Source organism: Cottoperca gobio, chromosome 10 (assembly GCF_900634415.1).
Source record: "Cottoperca gobio chromosome 10, fCotGob3.1, whole genome shotgun sequence".
NCBI classification, from domain to species: domain Eukaryota; kingdom Metazoa; phylum Chordata; class Actinopteri; order Perciformes; family Bovichtidae; genus Cottoperca; species Cottoperca gobio.
Genome location: NC_041364.1, coordinates 9,598,399 through 9,619,311, shown reverse-complemented (window position 1 = coordinate 9,619,311; position 20,913 = coordinate 9,598,399). Strand labels below are relative to the sequence as shown.

Below are 20,913 nucleotides of genomic sequence, written 5' to 3'. Positions count from 1 at the left end.
CTGCTCAATGACTAAAGAGCTGATTACAAATACAATCAGATAAATACGCCTCAAAAGTTTCTTCATGAGAATTTGTTTCAGAATAATCACAGCTAAAGCATTAAACAACTGACATGATAAATGTCCTGGTTAATTAACGAACATGGCGGCCCTGCCTTGTGTCCAAATGTAGTTTTAAGAGATTCGTTTTTAAATTGTTTTGATTAAGTTTTGGTCAGAATACCATACATATACAGCACATCCTGCGTTAAGGTTACTTGTATTGTCTCCAGAGAAGGGGACATTGCTGCATTAAGTCATTAAAAGTAAAAAAATAAAAATAAAAACACATATGCAGACATAAGCCTGAGACTTTAAATTAAATAAAAAATAACAAACAAACAATCAATCACAGTCCTTGTACCATGTTAACAGATATCCAAGGCATACATCTCAAGAACATAGACACTTTAGAACATAAATTAAACACAACTAATCACGTCTCACTTTACATGTTTACAAGCCTCCATGAGTTTCCCATCGATCAGTTTAACTGACAGAGGGACAAATGAGTGTTTATAACGATTGTGCTTCCTCAAGATGGAAGGACCCTGTACCTCCTTCCAGAACTCATTAGCACAAACTCAGAGTTCAACACATGAGAGGGGTCAGATAAAATCCTGTCGGCCTGCTGAGTAGTAGACCGCTCAAAAATGTCTTGGGGAGTGCGGTGTATGGGTGTCACCATAATCATCCCTGCCGTCTTAATCAGACTGAATATTCGAGACTCCAACTTGACTATTAGGTTTCCAAACCAGCTGGTAAAACCATTACGTAAAATAGAGTCTATAGTAGCTCTCTACAAGATGAGCGTGATATTCCCACAGACACAAAGAGTCTCCGAAGGGAAATGGAGGCGCTGGTGGACTCTTGTACACACACTTGAAACATGAGTGTGCCAGCTGAGATCACCATCAATGTGCAGCCTAAATATTTGTAAGAAGTGGCCTGTGTGATGTCCTGGCCATGCATGGCGACAGAACTATGATCTCCAATAGATCTGGGATCAATTTCTTCAGTTTTGCGTACATTGATGTGCAAATGATGCTCATCACACCAGTCCACAATCCTTTCCTACTTCAGCTTTATAGCTGGTAATATTGGAGTTGATTGTGAGTAAACTGAGAATTGCAGTCTCACAAGAAATTGATTAGGTTGGGAGCTGACACAGTCATTTGTATACATCGTAAACAGGAAGCTTACGCATCCTTGGGGGGCCCCTGTATTGCTCACAGCTATATCAGAGAGTACTGAATTTATTTCCACTTGTTGTGGCCTGTTGGATAAAAAAGAATAATAGCACTTGATCAGAAAAGGGTTCACTTCCAACTGAACTAGTCTTTGAAGCAAGATATGTGGATGAATAATAAAAGCAGAACTAAAATCGCTATAAAGCAGTCTGGCATATGCAGCGGGAATTTCCAAGTGTTTCAAGAGAAGGTGCAATATTTTGAAGATCGCATCATTTGTACTTGTAAGCAAATTGGTACTCATCTAGGGATGGCTCCACCTCCTGACGTAGTTCCTGTGTCACAATCCTCTCCAAGGATTTCATGACATCGGAAGTTAAAGCCACTGGCCTATAATCATTGTTCTCCTGAGGACGAGACTTTTTGGGGATGGAATTACTAGGCTTATCTTATATTATTATTATTTCATAGAGTCATGTCGTATAAGTCATTCATTGGTTATGTGTAACTAAGTGCATTTGCTCAAGTACTGTACTTTTTTCCCCTGCAAAACATATGAGGATCTTATCAAATATCATGCAGTGCTTTGCTATTAAACTAACTAGTAGTGTATAAAGTACTTAGAATTGGCCACTCATTTTACAACATTATGTATTATTATCCAATATTACCAGTGGTGGAAGAAATACTCAGATCCTTTACTTAAGTAAAAGTAGAAATACCCGTCTAAAAATATTAGAAAGATTAGAAATATAGTACTGCATCATATCATTTAAGCATATTGTGTGTTTTATGTGAAATATATGGAGTAAAAAGTACAATATTTTCCTTGGAAATGAAGTGCAGTAGAAGTAAAAAGAAGTAGAAGTCATGCAGAGTACAAGTATGGCATACTTAAGTAAAGTACTTGAGTAAATGTATTTAGTTACTTTCCACTACTGAATATGCTAATACAATGTTTTTAATAATAAGCGTGATGAATACATTTTTAATACTTTTAGTACATTTAGCTTATAATACGTTTGAACTTTTACATTTTGAATGCAGGACTAAATGAAGAAGATTATCCTATGTGTACAATATCTGAATACTTCTTCTATACCGCTGAACACATTGTATATTGACATGCAACAGAATTTGGTAATTGTTATTGTTTTTGATGAAGACGCAACTCTGCATGAAAGATATGAATAAATACTTAAAGGTTATTTCATTGCAGACTGGCGAGCAGTTATTGTTATAGACATTACTGATTTATTAAACACATGGGGTAACAGAGCAGTACTGTGTGTGTGCACGTGCATGCACCTCTCCCTGTGCTGCCGGGCGGCTTCTGGCTTTCAAGTATGTTTGCTCGAAACTGGGAAAGTCGCCCAGTCTTCGCCTGTGGGTTGAACTACACCTGGGGGACACCAGGCTGGGATATTTCAACGACACCAATGCGGTAAAAGAAAACCAGAGACAACCTCGACGGCGGTAGACGCCGGTTTAGTGTGTTTTTGTTTTGTTTTGAGGTCTTTTTAAATTCATTTTTCAGTGAGTTCACAGGGATCTCTTTGTTTTAGCTAGCGACACGTTAGCTGCTTCCGGAATACAACCTTCACACAGGTAAGGCGAGTTTCGGTCTCCCCTTCAGCTAAACCTGTCCGTTTATGTACACGGACATCCCACTCAGCTGTTTCACCATTTTAAGCGTGTTAAAAGCTCGTTTTTAATGGTTAAATATAGATGTATTAGAGCAGGTATTCACTCAGAAAAGTGAGTTTCCGTGCTCAAGGTGTGTAGCCGTTAGCGCTGCCTCAGCAGGTTCCGAGCTGAAGGTGAAGCCATGTCAGTTTAACTGCTGCATGTGGTCCATCGGACTGATACCTGTGAAGGTTCACTTTTATTACCTCTTCTGTCATGTGGATCTGTCACATCGTGGTGTAGTGATTAGGACCAAACCAGCAGTCATGGGCTGACAAGAGGGGGGCAGTGAGTTATTTATGGTCCATGTGACAACACACACATCCAGGCAGGGGAGGAAAGTGAGTACAACTGTCCTTGTTATTGATATTGAGCAGCTTTTTCCATGTATAAAATGGTAAAAGGATTTTGATGTAGTTATAGTCAACATCATGTACCTACATTTACTCAGGTACACTTTTAAACTTGGACTTAAATGGAGTATTTCCATTTAAGTGTACTTTTTACTCTACTACAGTCTGAATGCAGTAGTTCACTGATAAATATTTTACATGCAAGTTTATAGAATATGATATGATAAGACTTTATTGATCCCCATTGTGGCAATTTGGTTGTTGCAGCAGCACAAGGATGGACATAATTAGAGAAAGTTAAATATTAATAAGAGGGACATAGTGGTGTGATTAATAGCAGCAAAGTCTGCAAGTCTAGTATGTCAAACTGTAAACCAGACTAATATATAATATGGTTGGTTAAGTAATATCACTTTGTTTTTGTCTGTAACATAAAATATAGTATAGTGCTGCAATATAACATATACTAGTAATGATAAATATAGTATAATATATAACAAAATAAGATGCATCTTTATAGATCAGATAGATTATAGAGAGAAAAGTATATGTAAGATTTTTTCTATAACGTTACAATGCTGCTTACTTCTATTAGTACTTCATTGATGGTACAATGATTGAATATATAACACTATTTCACCACTGGTCAAAAAGCAAAAGGAACAAATTGTCCATATTTAGAGATTATGTGCAGCTACTTCAGAGGACTGCTTTTGTACTTTCAACAAGGTTAATCCGACTTCACCTCGAGTAATATTTCAGTCAACAGTACTAATGTTCCACTAAGATTTCATTGTTGCAAGTACCCAAACAATGAATTGTTGTGATAAAAGAGAATACAATGTGAAGGTCACTAAATATGTTTTGTCTAGTTTAGAAAATCCAGATCTATTCTGAGTAAAAATCAATAATGACACTCATTTTCTGTTTGCATCCAGTGAATGACGTTAACTGTTAGAAACTGTGCAGAAGGCGTTTTCTTCATGAATATCTGTTACCTTCTGCCCTTCAAGCTGAACACAAAAGCAACATCCTTGGCTCATGATAAGTTAATGCCATGGGTGTTGTTTGTTTGGTATGTGCAGGCAGGCTGTTGTACAGCGAGAGGCTCAGCAGCCCTGTGAACATAAGCTTCAGCTCCATGTGTGACATCTCAGCGAGACACTGGTACCAAACCACGTGTGAGTGTGCAGGGAGGCTGAGAAGCCAACTGGTTGGTTGTATGAAAGCACAAACTGGGAAGAAGTTGGAGAGGAAAACACTTTGAAGGTTTTAATACCACACTGATTTGTGTTGTCGATTTTTATTTCCTGCAAACTGATATGCCGTGCAAATATATTGGTCATTGTATTAAAAGCAGGAAGCTTTGCATGGTGTTGCTATAGCAGTTACATAATGTTCAAACAGTTCTAAAATGCATAAATGCATGGCATTTTATTTTAAGTACTACTCAGAGCTATCCATGTCATTGTAATGATAAGTAATGTGTAATTGATGCAGCCATAAAAATGTAATCTTAGACGTGTTGAAGCTTTTTCGCTTGATTATGTCATACCCAGACACGGATTAAGAGTCCTTTACCTCTGGGTAGTAATTTGATTAATTTTCCATTTCATGTGCTGTGTTTATTTTTATTGTTACTACCAGACATTGGTGTAAGGCGGAGGTAGACGTGACACACCTCCTTTCTCATGAACTCATGGGGAAATTATTTGTCTAGCATGGCTTCACCTGCGTTCACTGAGGGTGTGGCAGCACATGTGACTCACTCATATCGACCATCAAAGCAAAGGATTCGGCTGAGCTTTGAAAGAACGCCACCTCTGGTAATCCTTTGGGAGTCTGGAGGACACTTGGGGGAAAAAAGACATTTTCCGTGAAAGCTTAGACTGTCACATGATTAAAAGACATTTGATTTGGATAAGGCGTTAAGGCTGGATGTGCTTTGGTTGGCTCTAAACCTGTAAAAACATATTTCACCCCGGCTATTGTAAAGCTGTCTTGTTGTATTAGTTTCACAAACATTGGCTTTAACTGAAGTCTAAACTGTTGTGTGGGATTCCTGTGAAATAATGTCCTTGCTCTAGTGTAGGATTAGGATTAATACATGTACTTGTGATGTTGAGGTTGATTAATGGAGATGTGGATACAAACTTTCTCAAAGAAACTCGAGACTAAAGGATTTTCCTTGGACACAGTAGACGACTGAATTCCATTTTAAAATGTTCTCGGGCTGCAAGTAATGATTATTTTCATTTTTGCTTACTCTGTTATTTTGTTTGATTAACTAGTTAATTGTTTAGTCTAGTCAGAAAAAAAAAAATGTCCCAAGGTGACATCTTCACTAATCAGATTTTCTGTTTTCTCTGACCAACAGTCCAAAAACCCAAATATATTCAGTTTAGAGCTGAAACTAACCGTTACTTTCATTATCAAGTGATCTGCCAATTATTTCCTCTATTAATCATTTGGGTAAATTGTGATTTTTTTTGAACTAGGCCAGAGTCTAAGGTGTCTGACCCTAAAAAATATTCACTTTATAAAGATATAAAACAAAGAATAGCAGCAAAGCTTCCATCAAATAAGCTATTAATAGAATGATTTCTGTACTACAGAGTCTCCATTTCACATGGAGGATCCCAAGAAAGATGAGCACCTTTTATTGATGTCATGCTGTATCCTTGAGGAACATGGAGATATTTACTGCTGTGTCAGTGTGGTATAAGTGGACAGTGATAGATCGCTCCAGAGACAGCCACCTTCAGACACAATAAGCAGGAGGGTACCAGTAATCTCCAGGGTCGCTGTATGTCTTCCTGTGAGATGACCCCTGCTCTAATGAAGACATGCTTCATCCTCAGAGAAACCCATTGGATGCTCTCTGTGGTCAGCTGTGACTCCCAGCTAGTGCACAACATTTAATCACAAAGCAAATAATAATACACCTGAGATAAGAAGCCATATGAAACTGGGAATTTCTTATGATAAGAAAACCTGCTTTACTCTTTGCAGTAGCGCAGTATGGTGTATTTAGTGTAAGTGTAGGGTATTGTTTATCTCTTGTTCTTGCACTAGGGCTGCAGAATATATTGTTTCTTTATCGTCATTGCGAAGTCAAACACATCGTAAAACACTGCAATATTGCACTCAGGGATTTCTTTGTTTAGTTGAAAGAGTATAGTAGTTGTAGAGTAGTTGTTTTATTGATGCCATTTGTGTTCAGTTCAATTTGTTTAATAAAAACAATCTTATAACGCTTTTAAATTTAACAAGCAATTTGTTGTATTTGAGCCGTCTACTAAAAGCAGCAGAAAGGCAGTTCTGATTACACTTTAATATCTTTATTTATCGCAATTAATATTTTTCGCGATATTCAACAACGTTATCGCATATTTTTCTCATGTCGTGCAGCTCTATCTGGCACCACGTCTTGAGATTTCCAAATTAATAGAGCACAGCCTGGCTTCTACTGGACTTCCTTCTCTGTGCTACAGGATCCATGTTCCCTATCCATTACAGGACGAGGTATCACTCGTACAAAGTACAGACAAAGGGAGAAAGAAGGCCGGTGTGACCTCAGCCAGTGTGCATGTATGTGGAAAAGTGTGCGCACACATATTTGTAATGGGTCTTGTGTGTTTGCAATCAGTCATTCAGCTATTGAGAGTACTTTACCTGTAGTAGTGCATCATCAGCAGTCTGAGCCACACACACACACACACACACACACACACACACACACACACGCATGCACAGAGGCAGAAGGAACATTTTCCTCTCATTCTGCCTAGTTACACCAATTCCCCACTGCATTCCTCACACCGCTGCATTCAGAGCTCATACACATCCACGCTCATGCACACAAATATGTGTCCACACACACACACACACACACACACACACAACCATTATTCTGACGGTGTGCTGCTGGAGAGGCAGGGCTCTGGTTTCATTCAGGCTTCAGGCAGCTGCGAGGTTAGAGTCTTGTGTTTGCGTGCAGTGGCTACTGGGCGCTTGACAACAAAGATATCAGCTCGGGTGAGTCGCTCCAAGGCAATAACATTGAAGATAAAGCAGCCTTTTTGTGCCTGAAATCTTGGACCATAGAGGAGGAAACTGAAGGTAGTGAGTTCATTGTGGTGGCTTATTTTCAATTTTTTTCATATGTGGTTGTGTAAGAGGGCAATTTTCTGCACTACTTTAGTTTTCTTATGACAAAGTCAAGCATCTTAAGGTGATATTTGATGGTGTTTTGTTCATTTCTGTGTCACTTTAGGCTCTCAGGCAGCACAAAGTCCTTTGATCCACGTGAAAGTGTTCAACACAAAACTCCTTACTTTTGTCTTACAGAAGCCATTTATTGAAACTTCCAGGCACTTTTGGTTCCTAACCATAATAAGCTGATGATAAACGTTCCCTTTTTTACAAGTCATTTTGTTCAAAATCCAAACACAGGATGCTTTAATGGATGCAATTTATCTTACAAGCTTGATTTTATGAGATGTAACTCAATGTGTTTGGTGTTATTTATGATATGTCTGTTTATTTAATATATTTGTTCATACTTGGACCGTGAGTCCAAAAAGGTTTCTCCAAAGAATGCGATCCTAATCAGCCCTCTCCTTATGAGAGAATTAAGAGAGATTAGGCGCTGCACAAAGGGATGGAGACCACTGGCGATTGGGTGCGAGGGGTCATTAGTGATAGGGGTTGCATTTCTGCCCAGTTCATTCAGAATTCTTACTCTCGTGTAGTGCCATGCCTTTGTTCCTTCCCATTAGTAGGGGTTTGACTTTTGACCGTTTTTTTCTTGCCTCATTTCACAGAGTTTAGCCCTTTCAGTGTGGAGCACGGTGGCTTTTAGCTGAGATGAGAATTCCTTTTGTCCCTCAGGAAACAAGCTGAGAGGAAGCAGCTGCGGCTTGCTGCCATATTGCTGCTGCTCTGTGGATTTGTCATTTCCTGTGGAGCTGGCCAGTTTAAGTAGAAATAGTCCAACTTCTGCAGTAGACCTGACTATGTTTCTCTCTCTCGACAGAAAATCAATATGAAGACACGGAGATAACATTGTCGACTCTGGATCATAGTTTCCCTTCAGAGTTTGAATGGATTTTTGCTTTGAATATGCAGACATAGACTTATGACCAGACGCAGACAGTTTTTAAGGAGATAAGAGGACACAGATCATTTCCAGAGAAAGTTTGGACTGAACTTATTCAGCCAATGGCTACAACAGAAGTAAAAGTTGCCGGCAGCAGTAGCACTGCCGGTCTGTCGTGGGCGCGCGTGTGCAAGGAGTGTGGCCAGCAGCACGAAGGCTTGGACTGCCACCTGTATGAGTACCAGGATGAGGTGGACGATGAACTGGTTTGCCACATCTGCCTGCAGCCCCTCCTCAGACCTATGGACACCCCTTGTGGACACACATATTGCTTTCATTGTCTGAGCAACTTCTTAAAAGAGCAGGACTTCTGCCCCGTGGACCGCCAGCGACTGCAGTTACATCAATGCCGTCCCTCCAGTCTGCTGGTCAGAAACCTGCTGGACAAGCTGACCGTGATGTGCCCCCACTCTACAGAGTGTCAGCAGCAGATGCAGCGCTGTGAACTGCAGCCTCACCTGCACAACAGGTAAGACTCTGGCTGGGATGCTGACAGCAGTTTCAGTGGATGTTGTAAATGTAAGTGGATGTTCTGGCTAAAATGATTGGACACAGTGTGTTAGACAGGAATGAAATACAAGGGGGTGTTCACAATATCATGAGCAGCCATACTACGTAATGTATTCCTGTACAATGGTTTTTGCAAATACATACATATTGTATTATATATATATATATATATATATATATATATATATATATATATATATATATATATATATATATATATATATATATATATATATTATTGTTTTAGTACATGTCGTGGGCATGTAAACAAAGCAGGGAGCACAGGGTAATAATTCATAGCAAGTCAATGTTGTATAAAGAATACTTGACAATGACATCATTCCTTCCAGAGTTAAATTACAAAGTGTTGTTGAACTTTCTACTATCCCCTGAAAGAAAACCCCACTGACCGGTCATGACGTCTCTAAGGGAATAGTTTGACATTTTTGGAAATACGCTTTCCTTTTTGAAAGTTAGTTGAGAAGATTGTTATCACTGTTGATATTTCTGAGTTTAATGTGCAGCGACAGCCGCTCAGCATAACAAAGCATAAAGACTGAAAGTTTAGGGAAACATCTACCCTTGTTTGGCTTTCCTCTAAAGTTCACTAATTCACACATTATATCTTGTTTGTTAACATATAAAAGTGTTAAAATGACAAATTTCTTCTTGCTTGTAGTTTCATGTATATCGTACAGACATGAGAGGTATCAAAATTCTCCTCGTACTCTCCCAGAATGTCAAACTATTAAACTTAAAGTGGATGCATATTATTGTAAGGTGTATTAAACGTGTGGTACCCCCAAATACATATAGTACATGCACGCATCACCACTTGAAGATAAACATAAGATCTGAAGTTAAAGTAATTACAAAAGAATTTGTCCTACTTTTCAGGAATGTAAAATAACTGTCTTTTAAAATAGTTTGTTTCTCCTCTTCATGCCCTTTTCCAAGGTTGTGTTTCCCCCGTTTTGAAAGCTCCTGGTAGCTCAGTCCCTCTATGAACACAAACACTTCTAATTGTTGAGCTCAAGGCGAGATGCGGGTCAGTCGACTTGTTTTTCACATGGCTCGTGTGGTGCTTATCATCCTGGTGGCCAGCCATGACGTAGTCAGTTGTGGGGTGGCTGATAGTCCTGCTGCAGCCTCTCTGTGTAAACAATGAGGAGACAAAGTTCAGGCTTGAGGAACAAGCAGCAGTCCCAGCACTCTGACTGACTTAATCAGACTCAACCTGTCTCTCCCAGACACTCTGCAATGCAGTAAAATCGTCTGCTCATCTGCATAGTGCTTCTCTTTTGAATCCTGTGCATAAATACTCTTCTTGTCTCCTCTTTTCCCTCTCATAATACTTTTAACATCCATTTTCTTTCTTTCCATGTCTGTGTTCCACCAGCTCTGGCACTCCTTGTTAAACCTCAAACATTTAAGAACATCCCCATCCATTTCATCATACAGATTGTGTTGTTTCTAAAATCCTTTGTCAATCATCAGTCATATCATTCTCTTTACTAGTTGCCTCCTTGTTCCTGTCTTTCCTCAGATGTCCTGTTTTTAGAAGACTGAGGGAGGAAGCAGAGAAGCGGAAGAGGCCCTCGTGGAATGAGCTAAAGGGACGTAAGGGTGACGGGGAGTCGTCTGGTGACGCTAAACACTCAACTACACTGTCCCAAAATCCCACCAGAGATCAGTCTGAGCCTGGGCTGATTAATCCTGCCTATGAAGAAAGTGAGGAAGGTATGGAGTCACTTTATCCTACTAACAAGCACCATTCTATCAGCGATTCAGTCCCTTGAGTCTGTTTCTTCTTTTGTACAAGCAACAGCACAATTACAGGGACTTTTCTGTTTTCTTTTTACCCACGTACACTTAAAATCACCTTCTATGGAAAGTATTTGCGATAGGAAATTGGTCATACTCTTGGACGATGAATAACGTTTTATAGAAGCTTCTCGGTTGGACAGAAGTAATTTCCTTGCCTGGGGTGATTGCAAAACACCTAAATCCTTGTGCTCACCTCCTTTAGGGTGGGTGGTTGTCTAAACACACAGACGGCAACTGTTGAGGGTTTTTAGCCTTGAGGTTTGGATTCTGAGTTCACAGGTGAATCATCAGCTCACAGATGTGGTAACCAGACAGTCTCATTACCTGGAAAAACCCTCAAAGCAACCTGCAAGCCGGTACCAGGGACCAAATTCCACTAAAACATAGTTGCAAGTCAACTGGTAGTCCGCAGAGAAGTTTGCATGGTGATCATTATAATCTCTATTTTAATCAAATGACTGTTGTATGCTCTTAAGGGGAAATACAATCAGCTTACACTTCCTGAATTCATATATTTGTAACGCTTGTGGGACTAAAACGAGTGAGGAGATAGATGTAGCGTGTAAAAACTTGCGTGTTTGCACAGATCAATTCAAGGTTGAGATACTCTGCTCTTCAGTGCGTTAGAATTATTATTATTTGGCTGATTACAAGCTGAGATCTTCGCTGCTTCACTCTGTATCCTGTCTAATGTTACTGTAAACCACCTAAAGTTCAAAAACTTGTTATTGGTTGACACTGCGTTGTGTAACTTTATGCATGTCTTTACTGGTAAAGGTCTACTCCAGTATTTTGGTAAAGATTATAATCTATTTCTATGAATGAGCGCTGAACAATTTAGAAAAAATATCTAAATGACTGATTGACCATGACAATGACCATTTTATTTGTTTGGTGAAGGCTGAAGTTCGGGCAGCTGAAATGTCTGGAATATTGCCGGAGAAAGCTGTGAGATTGTACAATGGTCCGTATGTTAGAACAAAGTTGAATCAGGAAGTGATGTGATGGATGTTGACAATTTAAATTAAGATGGAAATGTGTTTAACGCCTTTATGATTGCCTGAGTGATCATTAGTGATGTTGTAGCACTCCCAGATATTATCTCACCAACTCGAGGAGTACAGTGTTATAACTTCTGATAGGAATGGTAGCTAGCTTATTGGTATTTCAACTTTCTTATCACTCGCTGTATGTTTATCAGGTATTTTACAAAGTGCAAGTAGCAAACGAGAGTTGAGTACTGGGAGCATTTGCTTCATATACAGGAATAAAACAGCTACATCTGTTCCGCCTGGTTTTCTCTCCAGAACACCAACGGTCCAGTCTGGTGGCCGAGGCCAACGTGGTGGAGCTGTTCAGAGAGGAGCCAGAGGAGGAGCTGGGCCTTCGCATCGTGGGGGGCAAAGACACACCGCTGGGGAACATAGTCATCCAGGAGATTATCCGGGACTCTCTGGCAGCTCGTGATGGCAGACTGGCCCCAGGGGACCACATCTTAGAGGTGAGCGAGACTCAGAAACTAAATGACGAAAGTAAAGTATCAATCTCTTCTTCAGCGTGGGGATTCAGACGTAACCTGGTGGCGTAGCGTGACACAGTTCACTTAAACATGAACACCCTGTCATTGCATTCCCATGGTATTGTAAACTCAGGTGCTTCGCTGCCGGGAATATGAATAGTAGATATTCAAGGTGAACAAGTTTTAGCTCCATGGTAACGAGGCGTGGTTAATATTCCCGGGGACAAACATGTCGGTGTGAGCAGCTTTACCTGGTTGTTGTTGTCACTGATTGACTTACCACCTCTGTGTGTGAGAGGGTCAGTGTTCAAACATTAAGGGGACTTAATCTGTTGTTTTCAAACCAGAGTTGTTCTTATGAAACAAAGAGATGAGTTTTTAGTTGTTGTGCCTCTTCGATTATTTTCATTTCAGATATGTTTTTGATTAATGGATTAGTTTGTTCTATAAAACATCAGAAAACATATATAGTATAATGTGTGTATATATACATTTATTAACTGCTTTTCAGTATGGTTTAGTGTTTTATTTTGGTTTCCATAGAGGGGAATGTAAGTGCAGAATATAATGGATGATTTTATTAAGGTCTGGTTTCCTCTCTTCCAACAATGTCCTCATCCTCGTATTTCTTCCCTCCGATTACCCTGGAACGCGGTACCGCTGTAAACCAAGCTTATGGACTGTTTCAGCTCTGGCACCGCTGCTTCAGTGTGTCCTCCAAAATGTTGCTTTCCATCCAAAGCCAACTAATCCCAAACCTGGAAATGAAAACACAAAGCTGTCATTCAGCAGACTGCCTTCAGCATTTTGAAACATTAGCTGCAGTTTCTTTTTGGCTTTGTGGAAAACTGGTGGATGTAAAGAGATACGATGACTTTCTCTCCCTCTTGAATCGATGCATTGATTTCTATGAAGGCTGTTGAGACAAGACAGAGGAAGCAAGCGGATGGTAACTTGTTATTAGTAATTGTTCTGGTTCTGAGGCAGGAAATACAGATATAAGAAGATATAAAAGTCAGACATGTCAGATGGAACTAGGGCTGAGATAAAAAGGTTGTTGATCGTGGTGAATTTCCATCATCAGTCTAGCTTAGATTATTGTGTAGGAAAGAACCGACTGAACACAATGTTGCTATCTTTTTAATGTATCCTTTTTATATATGCAGGGAAAAGTACCATAATTATCTCATCTCTGCTCAACAAAAATAACTTTCTATAGAGGCAGCATCACGTACAGTGTGCACTCTAATGTTTGTATGACTGACTTGTTTCTTCTCGCTGTGGCGTCGTGTCTGCAGGTGAATGATGTCAGCCTGGCTTCAGTCCCCCACGCCCGGGCCATCGCAGTGCTGCGGCTGCCTTCCCTCCTCAGGCTCACTGTTATGCAGGAGAAAGGTTTCAAATCAAGGGATCCGCGGTCTGATTATCACCCTTCCTCCTGCCCCACTTCCACTGCCTCCCAGCCCTCTCACAGTCCCCATGGCAACGCTGTCTCCAATCACAAGGAGGTCCTGCAGGTGCCGCTCGTGAAGAGTCAGCGCACCGAACCGCTCGGCATTAAACTCATCCGCAAGTCGGATGAGAGCGGGGTTTTCATCCTGGACCTGCTGTCTGGTGGTTTGGCAGCCAAAGATGGAAAACTGAGGAACAATGACAAAGTGTTGGCCATCAACGGACATGACCTGAGGCACGGGACACCTGAGAGCGCTGCCCAGATCATACAGGTATGTTCTTAAAGCCACGAAAGATTTGATTTTGTACATTTTAGCCCATTAACTACAAATGACATTCTACATTATCGCAGACCATTTACTAAAGCATGCCATAGGTATAAAGACTGTAATCAAGACTTCCAGGAGTTTATTTTTGGTATTTTAAACATTTAGTTATTGTGATAATGCAGTTGTGTGCTGGTTTTAAGAAACAAAGAAAGCAAACTATATGCAAACATGGACATTCTGAAAAGGATAAAGTGATTTATGTAGTAAGATCATAAAAAATGCAAGACTTTCAGAAGAGTCACTGCTTTTAATTACTTTTGCAATGATGTAACATTAATAAAACACTGTTTACAAGCCTCAAGCCTCGCTAGCTTAGAGGTTCATTACACCACACATGTAAAAGTGATTAACAAGATGCTGACCATAGAATCCTACAAGTACTTGGGCTACTGCTTCTACTCGTGTATGATTGTGCTGAGCCTGGGGCAATAGGAAATGCCTTGGCTTTAATACACACTGAACAGGATGTCTCTCAAGATATGAATTTGCCCAACAAATGCAAATTACAAGATCTTTTGGCCTGATAGTGGCAGTCTTCTGATGTGAATATTCACACAAAGTGTCATGGCGTTCTGGATGGTTCTTGTCCAGATATCGTGCAAGAGGAAAAGGGATAGATGGGCGGAATAGGTGCTCACATTTGTCATAAGAGTGTGTTGTATATGTATTTGCTGTGGTATTAATTGCTATTTTGTGTGTGTGCATCCAGGCGAGCGAGGTGCGCGTGAACTTTGTGGTGATGAGACCAGCGGAGGCCCAGGAGGAAGGAGGAAGCAGCCGAGAGGGACAGCACAGCCGAGCAGCCAGGAGGGCGCCTGAGCCGCAGTACTTCAGGCGCCGGTCCACCTACATAAAGGTAACACTGAACTCTTTTTTTACTACTTTTTGAATACAATATTTTTTATGTTCGCACCATCTTACAAACGTTACATTTTTCTGTTTAGATAATGTAATTGTGATGATCACTCCTTTGTCAGTCAAACTCATTTGTACCATAGACTGTCAGTAGGAAGAAAAGCAACCCCCCCCCCCCCCTCCCAGCTAGGGGCTGGGAAGCTTTAAAGGCAGACACCTGCGTCGGTGAGCGGAGATGAAAGCCCTTCTCCGGGGCCTCCCTCTGTCCTGATCAAAAGGCCTGGGGTGCTGCTCACTCTGCCGCTACGGGGCCCACTGTCTTGTTGTTTTTTTGGTAGTTTCTTTGGGTGGCAGAGGATCAAAGCTGGTAACAGTTAGCTTTCGCCTGCAGAGTCGAGCCTTTTCGTCTTGCTGGGGGGGATGAGTTCCCTGCTGGGGGGAGGAAGAGCCCCCTCCTCCCCCCAGCTTCCCTTCTGATGGTTTACTTTACAGACTCCAGAGAGAAACGAGGAGGCTGGTGGTAGCTGTCATTTCCCACACATCTTTTCCACTACGAGAGCTTAGTGTTGATCCACACACGTTCCCTCCACCCTTACCTCCACCCTTACCTCTCAGCTCCTTCTCAAATGTTGCACATTTGTTTCTACGAGTGATTTTGTGAGAGGAATCAATGAAGTCAAAGGATCCTGGGTGTGTGTGTGTGTGTGTGTGTGTGTGTGTGTGTGTGTGTGTGTGTGTGTGTGTGTGTGTGTGTGTGTGTGTGTGTGTGTGTGTGTGTGTGTGTGTGTGTGTGTGTGTGTGTGTGTGTGTGTGTGTGTCCATATGTTGATCCATAATGTTTGTTATTGCTTAGTATTCAATTGTTCTATTGTTCTTATAGGATCCTCCAGGTGGGTTTTCCAGCCAGGAGAAGACTGTGAGCATGAAGAAGGAGCCTCGGCTTTCCCTGGGCATCACCATCGCCGGGGGACGAGACTGTCGGAGCCGGCTACCTGTTTACATCACTAGTGTGCAGCCAGTCGGCTGTCTTCACCGAGATGGCACCATCCAAAGAGGTACAAAGCAGCATCTGGTGATGTGTGATTTTGACGTTTAATAAGGATTTTTTACTTTGCAATGTTATTATTAAGTGAGGGCTGCAACTAACTATTATTAATTAGCGATTAATCTGCTGATGATATTTTCGATTTAGGCATTTCTCTATAAAATTCAGAGACATGTCTGCTATATTTTGTTTATTTATATTTTGTATGTTTTGATAGATAAAATAATGTAATGTGATTGAAAGGAAATTATGAATGAAAGCTTTACAAGAATAATGATTACTATAGGATAGGATAGTATAACATACAAATGTTAAAGATAAATGTATGAACAAATACAGATTGTGCAAAGGGTTAACCAGTAATTTACAGTCCAAGTGTCAAACATCCAAAGATATTTAGTTTACTCACATTTGAACTGGCAGATTTGTGTCATTTTTGGTTTTTAAAAACTGACTGAGACAATTTGTTATCAAATGAGTTGCTGTAGATCAGCTAATCAATGAATCGACTAATCGTTGCAGCTCTACTCGTGGCTAAATGTAAATGCCCGGGAAGATGTTATTGAGTGGGGCAGTTCAGTCAATTCAAACTTTAAAACAGAAACTTCATTGTGTGGGGATATTTAAATAAATACACTAAACTCAGCATCAGAAAGAAACTGTTTATGGGAAACCATTTCCAGTTCTGTTTGCAAATCCATTACAATGTGACAATTGGCTGAATAGGAAAAGAGCAATTCTCTTTTTACTTGCTTCCATTCAGGGATACAATGTGGACACTTAAACAGAGAGGATGTGTGCTAAAAAAAAGAGAGGGAGGTGGGAGAGGAGCCCGCTTAGAGTGCTTCCAAATTAGGCCGTTTAAATTTAAACGCATTCTTTCTCTCTGTTTCAGCCCTCCGTCCAGACAAACAGCGTTTTTTTCTCCTCCCTAAATAACTTCTCAAATCGGAGTTTTCTATTTTAGACATCTTATTTTTAGCCATCGTCTTTATTTTTATCCCGTCTTATCCATGTGGGTGAATTGACAGCAAATTGAGACCACTCCTAATAATAATGAAAATAAAAAGAAACTAGTCCTCATGTTGAAGACATCCTCTTAACTAAAATGTCTCATCATCTGTGTCTCTTCAGGCGACGTTCTGCTGAGCATCAACGGTGTCGATCTGACACAGCTGACCTACAATGAGGCCGTTTCTGTGCTAAAGACTCAGACTGCTCAGTCCCAGGTGGCGCTCCGTGTCATCCAGACCCTCTCCGAGGACTCAGTCGAGGACACAGAGGCTGCCAACAAGGACGAACTGGACACGGTGGACGACCCGCGAGACGACGCCCTCAACTGGACGCCGCTGTGGACTCGCTGGCTGGGATTACCAAGGTAGTGCCTGAATTCTGTTCGTCCACTTCGAGTGTATCCCGTTCATTTGTACGTGAAAGAGTTCCCTCTGACTCAGCCCTTGTCGTTTCAGTCCCATGCACTGGTGCCGGGACATCGTCCTGCAGAAGACCAACAACGAGAGCTGGGGCTTCAGTATCGTCGGCGGCTACGAGGAGAGTCACGGCCAGCAGCCTTTCTTCATCAAAACCATTGTGCCTGGTACACCCGCTCACTTTGATGGACGCCTCAAGTGAGTTAAGCCCCATTTAACTCTCACATAACGTAATCAGTTCCTGCATACTTTCATAGTAATGACCTATTATTATTATTATTATTATTATTATTATTATTATTATTGCTTTGATTATTTTTTACATGTGTATTTGACATGTTTGCTCAAAATTAGCAAAATGGACTAACATTGATGATCTGTGGTGCCCTCCAGGTGCGGTGATGAGATTGTGGCGGTGAACGGAGCCACGACGGTGGGAATGAACAACTCTTCTCTCATCCCCATGCTCAAGCTGCAGAAGAATAAAGTCACTCTGACTGTGGTGTCCTGGCCTGGGAGTCTCGTGTAGCGAAACACACCTGCACATTCACGCTCTTTTCTTTCTGTCATCATCTTTAATTGTTTTAAAGCACACACGCAGATCCTCGCCCTGTTCTGCTGCATTTTTGACTCACTGTCCCTTCCACATGTAACTCGTAGTTAGGTTACATTGTTGTTCAGTGTTTTGATCCCTTACGTAACACTTAACATGTGTGCTTAAGAACCAGCTGTCTACAATGGTAAGGACTTTCCCGAGCACGCATTGAGCAGGCGCCTGTTTGTTTCAGTGTCCTCTCACTCAAAGAGCAGATGATTGGCCAAAATGGGTTTAGGGTGCAAAAATGATGACAATCAGTGAATTACATCCTAAGGACAAACTGGAAGGATGTTTGTGATCCTTTACTGAATACTTTTATTTATATTTATGTTTTGCTTTCCTGTTAAATAATGTTATCACTTGGTAGTCATGACTTCATCCAAAGATGAAATGTAGTGCTTACAATATATGTAGACCGTCGTGATGAAGAATAATAGTTGACTACATATAACAAGATGGCTGCTGACTGTAAAGACTCATGCCAAAGACAGAACAATCATCCTGTCCTGTAGCTTTTGTATCACTGGTGGGATTTTATCAACTTTACTACATTGCACTTCCAAAACGTGCAGCAGGATGATGAAACTGATGGAAATTCAAGTAAATTCAGTCAGTCAAAGTGATGTCGTGGATGAAATAAACAGCTGCAGCTAGAAAAAGAAACCTTGGTTTTAACAGGGAGGTTGTTGAGAAGCCAAAGAAAAGACCTTCAGTCATTTTTTTATTTGACACTTTAAAGAGGCTTAAAGAGCCAGAATATACAGTGTGTGTGTGTGTGTATATATATATATATATATATATATATATATATATATATATATATATATATATATATATATATATATATATATATATATATATATACTTACTTACTTACTGTATATAGATATATACAGTGCACTCCTAAACTTAACAGGAAATATGCATAGACCATTCAATCAGAATTGCATTGGGAGGAAACGGCTTAGGTCCAAGTTTATTTCCTGTTTGCTGTTGATATTAACAAATTCTGCAACAGTAAACAAACTTTTATATTGTTTTAAAGCTGTGAGCTGATCTATGGAAGCAAATAATTCTGTGATGAATGTTTGATCTTAATCAAAGGTGTTGCTAATCTATAAATAAGACATTCAGCAGACGTGTCTATTGAGCAGTTCTCTGTATTTATTTTGAAATGATATAATACTGAATGACTTTGATAAGCGGGTGCCTTGTAGCCGTTGAAGGACGAGTCAGAATGTATACTTGCCTTAAATTTTCACTGTACCAAAATGTGTTTTCCCCCCTTCATTATTGCCTCTCATTATGAACTGTTAATAGGACTTTCAAAGGGGAACGGCCTTGTTGAGATACATTTGTGTTGCCTCGTTCTTCTTGTCAACACATTCCCAGTGGCCTTTGTTGTGTCTTAATTGAGACGCGACTTATTGAATAATTCAGAATATCGTTTCAGAATGTGTTTTCATGTCAGAGTGGCTATATTAGTAGATAATGTGTATATTAGCCCGTCCACTGTTTCATTATGTTCAATAAAACCATAACGAATCATATTGTTTATCTGTTTCTCTTGGCTTCTAACTGCACAAAGGGGGACGTCACCTAAAGTGGTGTTAAGACAAAGTTCAAAGTGTAGCAAAGAGCAAGGGACAAACGTCTCAGAGTTGTATCTTATACACCTGAAGTGTCAATAAGAATCAATGAAACTTACTGGAATTTAACAAGTTGCTTTCATAATTGGGAGGGAGATCAGAGGGATTTGTAGTTGTGTCATGTTTTAATGAACTACAGCATGAGTACAAATGATTTAAATCATAGACCTCTGTCAGAAATGTCCAATAAACTGTATAGTCTGTCACCTAGTGGACAGAAACCTGAAGTGACCTGTAGCAGTCATGTGCATGCAAATGTAAAGATGTCTACACACCGTGTGGGTACAAAGAAACTGGATTACATAAGATGTTGGTGGTTCAAGAATTACTGCAGTGTCCAGTTCAAGTTTGTAAATATCTGCATGTGCAAACACAAAACATTTACAACCTCTCCTCCATCACACACAAACCCGGACACATTTGTCTATGCTAACACACGAGACAGTAAGACCGTGCTGATCTTACCGTCTCGTGTGTTAGCATAGACAAATGGAAAAAGTACATCTGAAAGTCACACATACTTGCACTTTACAATGTGCAAATAATGTGTTACATGTAAAAATGCTGCATTAAAAAAAATTCTACTTGAGTAAAAGTGAATAAGTATTACCAGAAAAATGTACTTTAATTTGTTGGCAAAGCATAAGTAATCTTCTTGCTGCAGGACACACACATCTCACGTAAACTATAAGTGACTACTAACTTTAGATAAATGTAGTGGAGTAAAACGTACAATAGTTCCCTCTATTAGAAGTAAAGCAATTGTTCTAATTATTTTTAGATGTAGGTGCTGTTTCTTTATTTTATGAAATCCTAAATTAGTTAAAATAACTAGCTGCTTGGCTAAAGCTTGGCATTAATTATTACTATTCCAAATGGACTAAAAGTAGCGGTGGCAGCTTCAAACTGTTGGAGCGCTGGTGCAGTAAAACTTCTGTCTAAACATTGAAAGACTGTGAATGTGAAAACAAAAAAAACAAAGGACCATAAAACCAACCAGACTGAAGTGAAGCCCACCACTTCAGTGTTCGGGGGATGTGTCGAGATAAAGCAAAGGCATGGTCCAGTATTCTCAGACCACTGATCCATAACGTTAGAAAGTAGCAGCAGGTTATGGGAACAGCATTCCTGAGTTTTACAAATGTGTTGACTAATTGCAGACTGTCTTGTTAAAGTTAACGATTCAACACCTAGTTAAACATGACGAATAGCCACATTTCTGCAGCGGGGCAGCACGCTCTGGTCGATAATGATCTGGTTTGACACGTTG

At 40.3% G+C, this 20,913-nt stretch overlaps 1 protein-coding gene across 3 annotated transcripts; it reads left to right on the top strand.

Annotated features, from left to right (window-relative positions):
• Positions 1–2,528: 2,528 nt before the first annotated feature.
• On the top strand, positions 2,529–18,771 carry lnx2b (ligand of numb-protein X 2b). 3 transcript variants are annotated; one of them, XM_029442393.1, is made up of 10 exons: positions 2,529–2,673; positions 8,307–8,898; positions 10,486–10,679; positions 12,074–12,267; positions 13,584–14,009; positions 14,776–14,922; positions 15,802–15,976; positions 17,101–17,344; positions 17,436–17,594; positions 17,790–18,771. In XM_029442393.1, the coding sequence occupies exons 2-10, from the start codon at positions 8,492–8,494 to the stop codon at positions 17,923–17,925; spliced, it is 2,082 nt and encodes a 693-aa protein (XP_029298253.1). In that variant the 5' UTR covers positions 2,529–2,673; positions 8,307–8,491; the 3' UTR covers positions 17,926–18,771. The 3 variants fall into 3 exon arrangements, with proteins under 3 accessions (XP_029298253.1, XP_029298252.1, XP_029298254.1); XM_029442392.1 differs by having other exon boundaries at positions 2,529–2,837; XM_029442394.1 differs by lacking the exon at positions 2,529–2,673 and adding an exon at positions 3,156–3,256.
• The last annotated feature ends 2,142 nt before the right edge of the window (positions 18,772–20,913 follow it).

What these genes read in the sequence shown, in the direction of transcription:
- lnx2b (XM_029442393.1), top strand. Translation starts at nt 8,492, where the DNA reads ATGGCTACAACAGAAGTAAAAGTTGCCGGCAGCAGTAGCACTGCCGGT. An exon ending in CAGCCTCACCTGCACAACAG is followed by an intron (nt 8,899 to 10,485) that starts GTAAGACTCTGG and finishes GTCTTTCCTCAG; the next exon opens with ATGTCCTGTTTTTAGAAGAC. An exon ending in CGCTGGCTGGGATTACCAAG is followed by an intron (nt 17,345 to 17,435) that starts GTAGTGCCTGAA and finishes TTGTCGTTTCAG; the next exon opens with TCCCATGCACTGGTGCCGGG.